This window comes from Epinephelus lanceolatus, chromosome 14 (genome assembly GCF_041903045.1).
Source record: "Epinephelus lanceolatus isolate andai-2023 chromosome 14, ASM4190304v1, whole genome shotgun sequence".
Lineage (NCBI taxonomy): Eukaryota > Metazoa > Chordata > Actinopteri > Perciformes > Serranidae > Epinephelus > Epinephelus lanceolatus.
In genome coordinates this window covers 28701901-28713797 of record NC_135747.1, presented here as the reverse complement: position 1 = coordinate 28713797, position 11897 = coordinate 28701901, and the positions used below count along the sequence as shown (strand labels likewise).

At 42.1% G+C, this 11897-nt stretch overlaps 1 protein-coding gene across 2 annotated transcripts; it reads left to right on the top strand.

Annotated features, from left to right (window-relative positions):
• Positions 1-6613: 6613 nt before the first annotated feature.
• otos2 (otospiralin 2) lies at positions 6614-8186 on the top strand. Of its 2 annotated transcripts, XM_033618161.2 has the most exons (3): positions 6614-7103; positions 7335-7409; positions 7546-8186. In XM_033618161.2, the coding sequence occupies exons 2-3, from the start codon at positions 7346-7348 to the stop codon at positions 7764-7766; spliced, it is 285 nt and encodes a 94-aa protein (XP_033474052.1). In that variant the 5' UTR covers positions 6614-7103; positions 7335-7345; the 3' UTR covers positions 7767-8186. The 2 variants fall into 2 exon arrangements, with proteins under 2 accessions (XP_033474052.1, XP_033474049.1); XM_033618158.2 differs by having other exon boundaries at positions 6614-7409.
• The last annotated feature ends 3711 nt before the right edge of the window (positions 8187-11897 follow it).

Sequence of the window (11897 nt, the reverse complement as noted above, 5' to 3'; positions counted from 1 at the left end):
AGAGAAATGGCTTGATTTTGGAAATGGTGCGGAGTTGGACTGCATTTATTTGTTCATCAAACTTAAAGGCATGGTGAAATATCACACCTGGATTTTTGACATGGGGTTTAAGACAGTAAGAAAGGATGCCAAGCTGGTCAGAAATCCTTTTGATGGAGTGAGGGGGGCCAAAGAGGACAACTCCTGATTTGCCTACAAACTAATGGACAAGCCTCCAGTCTGCCACAAGAGGCTGCAACTGCACTGACTACACCAGAACAAATCCGGACGCCTGTAGGTTTCTTTTAAGTACGAGGAGGGAGGGCAGAGGTTAGTAGCGCTCATAGAGTGTGGGTATGTGACAGTGTGGCGGAGTGCAGCAAGACAAAGGAGGTAGTTTGAGGAGGATGGCAGTCAGGAGACATAGAGGAGCGACAGCTCAGGAAAGAATAACAGAACCACAAATGACAGATTACAGTAAGTGGATGAATAGAGTGTGAATATACAGAGGGCCTCATAAATACAGCAGCAAACCTAACACACAGTGATGCAGTGACAAGATAATGGCTCCTCTGCCTGGCTCTTTACATTTCTCCGCTTCACCTTATTCAGTTCCTATTACTGTTTCATCTTACTGGACCCAAGGCTGTGTCACACATTCACCTTTTACACTAATGGAAATGCTTTTATCTTGTCTTTTCCTTTACATTTATTTATCCTATATATTGTCCCTCAACCCAGAGTGGTTTCTCTTGAAGGAATAAGGCTGGAGACGTTCTGTAGGTTTCAGTCAACGAATTCCTGTACAGTCAAAGCATATTCTTCTGTGGGGCTGCAGCTAAGGATCATTTTTATTCATGATCAGTCTGCTCTAATCTTGATTCACTGACAAATCTAAATCAGAAAACAGTGAAAAACACATCAAAAATATTGAATTTACTGTAATGAAAGCAGCGGGAACATTTAAGAACCTGGAACCATCAATTGTTCGGCACATTGCTTAAAACAGTGGTTCCAAACTCGTACAGCCACAGGGTCCAGATTTCTCCTCAGTCATTAGTTCAAGGTCCACACAGTTTAGTCACTCTGATGTTTGGTCATGTTGTGGAGTTAGTTTGCTCTCTATATCCAGTAGCTATCCATTATTCACTCACTGCAGCATGAAACAGCACTCTGTGCCAGAAATTAACTGTACTTCAAAGTAAAGTGTGTTTTTTCCAAACTCGACACGTTCATGAGTCACTTGCAGTCTGTCAGTGCCAGGGCCTTTGTTGTCCTCCAGTGTCTTAGAATAACTCGACAGACAATTATTAGACCCACTATAATAACAGAAAATGCACACTTGGATACATTTGGTATTTGCGACCAATCCCCCTGTAAACTTTGGACTTAAAGAGATTTCTGAAGCCAAACCAAATACTTAAACTTTTAACTCTCTAATCCAGAGTGGTCTGACCAGGCTGCATTCCCATATACCGTGCAGAAAAATTCCTATTTCAGTTTCACATTTCCAACAGCTATTGTTATTTAACAACGTCATTCTGTAACAACTTCATTCTGTAGAGTCATAACGGCGTAATAATATGAACATATGTTAATACATATATATAACACCGTAAACTACTACTTCACAGTGGAGAGATCCTTCCTCAGTTGCTCTTCCTGAGGTTTCTACCATTTCTTTTCCCCCTCTTTTATTGGGAGTTTTTCGTTATCCACTGAGGGTCCAAGGACAGAGGGATGTCCTTGGCTGTAAAGCCCTCTGGGGCAAATTGTGATTTGTGATATTGGGCTTTATAAATAAAATTTAATTGAACTGTCATTGTCAATTTCAGATTGATGCAGTTGTCATTTTCATGGCCAGCGCCTGTGTTGTGTAAGTAGCACTTGGGCCTACCTGTGTGTCCTTGAGCATGTAGGTAAAACTTATCCCTTGCGCCTTACTTTGTGCCCAGATTATGCACCGTTTAACTGGCAAAAGTGGAGCTGAACACACCCGAAATACACTTGCAGCATGCACTACAGATAGGTTAAATAGGGCTTCAAGGTTTAATTCCAACTCTTCATCATCAAAGCCACCGACGATGTTCTTCCAACACACAAGAACCTCAGCCAGTGGCATGGAGAAGATCCCTCATGTGCTCTCTGCCGAACTCCAGCGACATTATGGCACATCCATACCAGCTGCAAAACCAGTCTATCTCAAGGCTGCTACACATGGAGGCACAATCAGGTCCTCTGTCAACTGGGGATAATCCTGGATGGAGAACTTCCACCAATGCCCTCACTCCCGCTATGCCTGGACTTTGAAACACCACCCCCTTCTTAACCTCCTGAGACTCTGTGTCCTCATTAAAGGACGTCACATTTTCGGTTTACTTGACCTTATACTTCATTCTACTTAACTCAGACCTGTTGTCCCCGTTCTTGGACCCTTCACTGTGCCATCTAGTGGTAGTAAGAGAACAATACACTAATCCATGTAAAAACAAGATGGTGATCCTGACACAAAAGTGGACAAGGTCCAAATCCTGATCACATTTTATGGTTGAGACTTTTTTATTAATGATATATAATGTTTGTAGTTTGATATGACAACAAATTTGACCAATTTTATCAACGGTAACAAGCTAAGACACTGTTAATTAGGAAGTCCTCGTTTGAGGACACTGGGACATAATTATTGTTGATAATGTTTAGTTTTTTTATACTTATCGGGTCCTACTGATACTAAATAGCTAGGAGAAATTAAAAATGCATACCAAACAAAAGTTCGGGTCTCAGAAGGATAAGAGCAGAACAGCCCCCCGTAAAACCATCTGCAAGAGTGGAAACAACCCTCCTGGATACTGCCTGGGACTGGAAGATGCAGGTTGACCTGGATCAGAAACTTTCCACCAGAGGTGGCTACAACTACTCTCAGGCTGGACCTGATCTTGTAGTCATCCTCACAGGAGTCCTTGTGCATCATGGAGCTAACAATACCATGGGAGGCTGCAGCTGGGGAAGCCTATGAATGCAAAGGCCAGAAGTACACAGACGTAGTAGCTGAGGCAGAACAACATGGCTGGTGTACCCGGGTGCTCCCTGTAGAGGTTGGGTGTAGAGGCTTTGTAGCCACATCATCAACCAGGCTTCTGAGGAGTATTGGGGGTTAGAGGACAGGCCTTCTGACAAGCCATCAAGTCACTTTCAGAGGCTGCTGAGTGAAGCAGCAATTGGCTTTGGATGAAGAGGAAGGACTCCAACTGGTCTGCAAGATGTCCAACATGAGGGGTAAAAGCGGAGGGGGGCACACCTGGGTGGTCAGGTGTCCCTGTTGAGCCCTCCAGAGGTGTCGAGTGCCTATCAATGAAACACCGGTGAAGGAGGGTGCCCACATGATGAGCCCAATGAAGTGATTACCCCTCTCCCACTCAGGTCACAAACCACCAGGCAAGTGCTGATTACTCCTAGGGATTGTAACAAGTCCAACAAGCCCGATGGCAAATATGCTTCACAATGGGCTCTGAAAGATTGTTTGACTTGCATTTGGTGCCACAAGAGTCATAAAACTAAACTGCCGTCATCAGTGAGAGATGATGCATTATGGTATATAGATTAAGCATAGGGGGCCTTCATGAATATGTATCAAAGTGCAGTTATGTTATTTCAATTATTGTTACTATCCCAATTATTGTCACAGACCATTTTAACACGTTTAAATATTCTTCTTCTCATGCATATCCATGATTAATTCTAGATAACCCTTTCATTTAAACGCCACATGTGACAAAGAAGAAAAAAGGGCTGCTTCTCCAGCTTATTTCAGCCACTTTTTGGCATTTGCTTGACTCTGGGAAAATACTGCACATTCTTTCATCTTCTTAGGATACTCGAGCACGAAGATTTATCACAAACAGTGAGGCTGCTACACTTCACTGTTCACTGGGGTCGGCTGGCACGCACTTATCTATAATGCCATGACAGCCACCTCGTCTCTAAAAATGTATTCAGCAGACATATGTGACCGGCTCTTTTCACTCCTCGGGATTCATTTAGTTCCCAACACTTAGTGTAGTGGATTAAGTAAAATAACATTTATGTATGCCGCTCCATCTGCCTGTAACCAACAATCAGATCTATTCTAATCTAAATTGCAAAATGTTGTTTCTCTCTGTGAATTCAAATCATTGCTGCAGTAACTCTGTGTGTGTTCTCTCTCCTCTGGTAGCTTTTTTTGTGATTCATCAGGTTAAAGAATACTCCCCCCCCCCCCCCCCCCCCCCAAAAAAAAAAAAAAAAAAAAAATTACCATTTGTACATCAATTACTCACCCTGTGCAACCTGAATTTGTTAAGAAAACTTTCTGGCATGCCTCCACACTCTTTAGTAACAGCACACAATGAGAGTTTGTAAACAGATGTTTTGATGTAGTTTTGCTGTTTTGGATTCTTCATTCACTGAGGGCATGCAGGAACTGGAATTCAGTAACACTCTCATCACAGATTTAAACATTTATTACAACAAATGGAAATACAGTTATACTTGATGCTGATGGCTCAACTCTTAATATAAACCAACACATGGAACGCAATGCAGAAACCCCCACCCCCGGGTTTACAAGAATGGGCCCAAAGCAACACAGAGACCACCCTTTTAACCTTTAAGCCATGTTAGGACTCTGAATTAGGAAGGTGGAGGCTGGAGTAGAGGAGGTGAAGCTTTGCTGGCAGCAGCAGCAGCAGCAGCAGCGGTGTGTGGCAGCATTAGTGTAGCAGGTGTCGATGACCAGGAGGCCATATTTAAATGGACTGCCTTGTTGTGGGAATGGGCTGAGATTGGTGTGTGACTGATTAGAAGCAATGATGCAATCAGCTGGTTACAGCTGGGGTGTATGACTCCCATGCCCTGCATGAACTAACGCGAAGCTTCATTTACTGTTTCATGGTTTTAATGCCTCCGTGTACCAGTCAAGTTGCAGTTAAAGTTAACATCATGTCCGCCCAAACTGATATGTAGCCATGACAGTCTACAATGCTTCAAATATGAATGTTGCTGCCAAGAACCTACATAATTCTAAAACGTGGACGCTTCAACAGAAGATCTATAGAATCAGTTTCAAGATTAGTGTCACCAATTCAGTCTCCCCTTCCCCAGTAATGGTTAAAAAAGTGCTTTTGTAGAACATAATGGTTTCCCAGTGAAGTTGACCTTTGACCTTTTGGATATTAAATATCATCACTTTATCATTTTATTCCATTAGAGCTTTGTGTGAAATCTTGTCATAATTAGTATATGAATTCTTGAGTTACCGCCAAAAACATGTTTTGCGAGGTCACAGTGACATTTAACCACCAAGAGGGCGTTTGTGCCAAATTTGAAGAAATCCCCTCCAGGTGTTGAGATGTCATGTTCACAAGAATCAGGAGGATGCAAAGTCACAGCGACAGTGACCTTTGACCACTAAAAGTTACTCAGTTCATTATTGAGTCCAAGTGGACATTTGTGCCAAATTTGGAGACAAGTCTTCCTTAATGTTTAGGATTCGTCTTGTTTATTTTTATGTTTAAAGACCCACCCAGTCTCATTTCGAAGATGTCGAAATGCAGCACTTGGGAAGTGACTTGCGGCGTCAGACACCGACGAAAAGCCGTCCTTAAACGTCGGCATGATATGCGGCCAGTTGCTGTTATAGTTTAATAGCGCCTGACGACATCACAGGGAAATGCGTTGGGACAAGAATGAAAATAAGGTGGCAAAAGTCCAACTGGGGCATCGGGGAGTAGTGGTGGATGGGTTCAACAAACACCAACTTTCACCCAAGAGGTGTTGGCGTCTCATGAGACTTTAAAGCCAAACCCTGTTCTGTTTCCTAAACCCAACCATGTGCGTTTGCTATTGAAGGAAAAAAAAGTCAATTCGTGTTGTACCGACATAGTGCGTTTATTTTGAAAGCGACTGTATGTTAACGTTTAATTTCCTGTGAAAACAGAAGTGTATTTTGAAAGAAGACAATGCATGTAACAGGCTGAACTTGACATGGCGTCCCAGAACATCAACAACTAACACACCCAGGGTACCTTTCACATTGTATTTGGACATGGAAAGTCCAAACGTCGATATGTGACGAGGTCAGAGTGAGAATATGACACATCTTGGGTTCTTTAGGGTGTGTTATTTGCCTGTAACTTACTGCTCATACTGTGGATGTTGGCCAAAACACTCTTGAAAAAGATTTTTAATTTCAGTAAGGCTTTCCTGATGAAGCACAGGTTAAGTAAACAGTAGTAATCCAAGGTTTAATATAGTCTCCAATAAATGCACCATTCCCATATAACTAAAAAATAGGCCCTTTAGGAGTTTATTTAACTCTTTTTCTAAGTAACCATATCTGTGAGCTGTTTTTAAAGATACTTTCTTCAGTAATAAAGGATGAGTTTGGGGCTAAGTGCACGGACACAGCAGGGATTCGGTCACAACCTCTCCTCTCTCTGCCAATGTCCTCAGAGAGACACAAACATCCACATAACAGTGAAATGGATGGACAAAAAAAAAAAAAAAAAAATTTCACACATCTAACTTTACGCCCTGTGGCTGAATGTCGGTACAGTCTGTCTGGATAGCAGGTGTGAAAACTGTCTGGTACACACTTCTTTCCATCTGCCTTCATCCACTCCTCCCTCTGATTTCTCTCCTCTTTCACCTTGAAAAAAGAAATCCATATCATTCCACGCAGCTCCGGGCTGAAAATCTCACACTGAGCTCCTGACGGATGTGACAACACGGTTAAATATATATTGTAGTAGAAGTAATTAGGAAGCTTAAGGGCCAGCGGCTGGATCCTCATGTGTCCTCTAATTTTAAACTCCCTAACCTTGCCTTAAAACATCTTAACCACACATTGGGACACTGGCTAGAGAACATGACGTCATACTCCTCTAAACAAAACACACAGACGTGAGAGGTGTGGAAGAGGCTCTCTGACGTGTTTCAGACAGTCAGGTGTAAAGAGGCAATATGCGAAAAACAAACATGTACGCCTTTTCTGCTTCCCTCTAATCCAGATGCAGTTATCATCCTGAGATTAGTCTGAGACAGAAGGACAAGGGACAGGACCACGCGCGTAATCTCCCACTGATCCGGTAAGACAAGACAGAAGATGATATTTGTTGGAGCAAATATATTCTTTACAAATGGATTTGCTTCTTCATAGATACATGCAGTTATGTTGTAGCCTGTATGGTTTCAAAGAACATTCTGTTCTCATGGAAATACTCATTCTGGTGACCCAAATGTGATCTACATGCATCTGAATTCACACACACATATATTTCTCATGCAGTCTACAGGACATAAATACTTTTGTCTTTCAGCTCCTGAAAGCATGAATCCTCTGTACGTGTCTGCGCTGCTCTATTTTCTTCTCCTCGGCTTCCTGCCTCCTACAGGTAGGCCTGCATCAGCAGCTCATACACGCCATTACACACGAACGGACCTGACAATATAATAAACACTCATTCTGACATGACAGACAAGTTGTGAAATCGTGTTCACACCTCTTTCTGTCACTGTCTCCTCTGACAGGAGCAGAGGAGAGTGATGGAGGAGAGGAGGTGAGGGAGAAACGGAGCCTACCCTACTGGGGCCTGTGGTCGTCAGACTTTTTCGGGTGGCTGGAGGAGCTCCGAGCCCGGGCGGCTCACGACGGGATGCAGGACCTGGCTCGCACCTTCTGGGCGCACTTCCCCATCGGCAGTGAGCTGGGCTACGACAGTCCGGAGTCTGACCCTAAACCTGAGAGATGAGGCAGAGACGGGGTAGAGACAAGAGATTTAAAAGTCTATATGGTGATGGTTTAATAATGTTTACAGTTTAGACCATCAGTATCAGTCTGGAGACTTATATATGTATAAAATAACATTTCAAATTCATCACTTTTTTTCTGTAACATTTTTTTCTTGTCTTCTAACCTTATCAAAACATCCATTTGCCACAGACTGAGCTCAAACATTCAAATGGAAATATGGGTTATACATAAACAATAATTATTTGCTTGCCAAAAATTCAAATACAAAGAAATGTACAGTATATTATTCAGTGATGACATCATGTTTGACATCTATTGCACCTCTGTGTTTTTGTTTTTCCTTATCTGCTGTGAGGGTCAAAGGACAAAGTGGTGTCGCATGCTGTAAAGCCCTCTGAGGCAAACTGTGATTTGTGATATTAGGCTTTATAAATAAAATTGAACTGAATAGAACTGAATGTGTGGTGTCATTGAGCCCTGTGGTTCCCGACCTTTTTCCATAATGGACCTCATCCTTGGGTAAACTAATGACCTCTGATGAAGTGACATATTTTATGGATATTTCATAATGTATTGCATTAACAGAATAATGTGAACTGCATAAATAACCCAAATGGTGAACACATTTAATGCAGGAAGTTTGTGTTGAACAAGCAACTTGGATGAATTTTAAGCAGATTATTTCCTGAATGTTGCATCAGAGATGAGTTTCCCTGATATTTTAGTAACTTTTTATATATTTTTCTGCCTGTGTTATGTATCTAATACATTTTTAACAAGCATACATTCTTAAAAGGCTTCTTTTTTTGACAAATTCTGTGTTTTCCTCTCCCTGACCCTTGGGCATTGGTCTGTTAGCTCTTTGGTTGTTTTATCTGCCTGCTTATCTAATGCAGGACGCAGCTGTTTAGCGTCGAGTGAAGACTGTGTGAACAGAGTTTGTGTTGTGGTCTTCACTGTGCCCTTATCCTGTGAGATTTATTTGAGTTTCTACATTGAAAATTATTTTGAACTAGACTACAAAGAAATAAATTGAATGCTGAGGTATAGGGCTTCTGTATTTAAAAAAAAGTTTTTTACACCCCTCTAAATCAAGAAGGCCTTGCGACCCCTCGTGAATCTTTGGCGACCCCCAGGTTGGGAACCTTTGAGAGGTCTAATGTCTGATGACAGATATCCAGATACATTTAGTTAAGATTTGGGAGGTGTGGTGCTGTGTCGATTTCTTTGGTCATTCTATTTAAATCAATGGAGGCGATGGAGTAAATGACAGAAACACGTCTCTGTATAATGGAATACAATATAACAGCAATATTGTTTTAGACTGCATCATATTTAGCAAAGTGTGCTGAGCAAACTGGCAATTGACTTTACTTTGCTGATCATCCTGTGTGTCTTTATTTGCGAAGGATTTTGAATGCAGGCCCCTTTCTCCTAATGGAGTCATCTTACATTTGTAAATGTCTTGTATTGGCACTTTTACATGAGTAAACATTCTGAATATTTATTTCCCCCCTCAAGGACTCAGACATTCCAAACCAAAGTAATCTATATTTTTTCCTGCAGCAGACTTTTAAAGCATGCTATCAGTTAAAGATCCTATTCGTAAGAAATTCTTGTAAACTCAAGAAAAGTGAAATGTCAAGGATGTGAAACAGTGGTTTCATTCAGCTGGACTTGAACAGAACATCTAACTCTAAAGCAAGTTACCTCTGTATGTGTGTGTGATTTGACTCATTTGATCTACTTCACACTCGGCAGGTGTATTGCTGGGGACCCTGGACTTACAATGTTGAATCTGCTGCTATGTGAACAGGCAACATGTTCAATATTAATAAATTTTGCATGAACAAGTGAACTGAGCTCTGTGCAGCAGCGGGGGCAGGGCTGCAGGGGGTTTGTAGATGCTGGGTACAGATCGTTCTCCATCGCTCTTTAAGCATCTGTGATGTAACTTTTAAAATAAATACTTTTGTTCCCGAGGAACATAGCATCAAGTGTGGAGTTGTTTTGATGAGCGGTTCTAAAGAAAGCTGCAGGTTAACTACAGTAACTCACCCCTGCCTGTGCGCACACAAGAGAGAAGAGGGAGGGAGAAACACTGTGTTGCTGCCAGAGGAGCTGCTGCCTGAATTTACCAAGCATGGAGCCCAAACTGTAACTAACTGCACTCCCTGAAGAAATATTATCATATTTTTGGAAAAATGAAACAGTGATTCCAGAGAGAAGCAGACAGAGGGCTCTACAGTCTGTGTTTGAAGGATATATCCAAGATGTCAAACTGACTCAGCAGCAACAACAGGTTAAAAAGACAAAGATAGTTAGAAGCTAAAGCCGAACTATAGGCTACAGATCACAGTGTAAAAGTGAACCACCACATCACTGCTGATCGCCACACAAGACAATGAATATAAAGGGAAACTTTGTTGATATTGAACCAGCTGTGTGGCATCGCAGTGTGTGCAGATGAACAGTGTGTGGCTTCCCCCATGTGGCACTGGACGGGCAGAAATCAAATAACGTTCATCTGCACACAATACAATGACACACAGCTGGTTCAATATCAACAAAGTTTCCCTGCTTCCCTTCACTGGTTCCTGTACAGCAGGGTCGCTCTTTGTTTCACTGTTATAATCATTACAAAGCAAAAGCAGCATGTGTATACATTCAGTAGGCTATATCTTCAGTAGCTAGCTAGCTAACCCTACACTTTTCAGGGTTTGATTTTGGAACAGGGAAGAAACATATCTTTTTCCAACTTCTCCAGGTAACGAGTATCATTAATACACGACGTGCCCCAGGCACAACATTTAGCTCCAAATCCACTAAACCAGCCTGTAAATGAAGGAAATCTGAAACGACTGCATTAGAGTCAACGGAGCACAACTGTGTTGTTGTCAGACCCTGGTCTGAGCTGGCCTGATGCTACGTTATGATTGGCCAGTCTGTGTCCAGGGTGAGACTTAGCAAGGGGTCAATTCTGGCTCCAAAACTCCAAGATGGCAACGGCCAAAATTCCAAACTTGACAGTTCAAAATGGGAGTTCGCAAAACAATGATGTCATGGATGCTACATACATTTTACTGTCTACCGTTTACTCTGAGCAGCAGGTAACAAAATGGGTCTGGAATGTCTCAAAGTCTGGCAAGAAAGCATATGTCATATAAAAACTAAAGTAATGGTCAAAATTGTCACCGTGAAATTTAAGGTGTGCTGATGGATTCACGTCGTCAACTCATGCATTGAGTAACATTATAAGTAAACGTTCCACCTTAAAAGTCACGGGCAGTCGGCCCAGTGAATTAAGTTATTCTTTCTCCGACTCCAGCTGCTGTGAGAGGCAGCAAAACATCCTTTCATTTTATAGTTACAGTCTACTATAAAACTCTCCACAGTATGAACAGTGGTTACATGAACCTCAAAACCAGCCACAACTCAGCCCTGAGCAGAGTGACTGTCCTCTACTGACCAATCAACAGACTGCAGTGTTCACAGCTCCACCTTTTAGTACCAGATCTGTGTGCTAGGTACCCCAACAGAGGGGGGACCAAAAATGGGGACGGTACAGAATGGTTCCATTGGTACCATCCACAACTTGCGTGTTGAAATGAACTATACTGTAGTGCTTGGTAGAAACAGGGCTTATGTCTAGCGAGAAAGTCACTGAGTTGACAGAACTGTGTGTGTGTGTGTGTCTGGTGTTCGCATGTGAGTGAGGGGACGGGGATAGCTAAATTTCCCACACAAGATTCAGTAACTGTATGAGCTCATAATTCATATTCATAGTAAATATTTTTGCAGTAGGGCACCCATCCTGAAGCTCGGGTTAGACAAAGATTTAGAAAGTTATGGAATGAAAGGAGGAAAATGTGTTTTGGACTAAAGCTCAATGTACATTTCTGATCTCAGGGTGTTTCAGTTCCTGCAACAAACACACAAACACGCTGACATATTTGAGAGGATTACCTTATTCTGCTTTATCTTAGTCCCAGAATGCTCTGACGCAGACATGTTCATTTCACGGTTTAGTGGACAAACAAAAAGAAGCTTTGCACCCGATCTGAGTCATCGTATATAGTGAGGTTTTGCTCTTCTTCTCAGCTCAGTGTGGGGTACTGTACATTTGGAT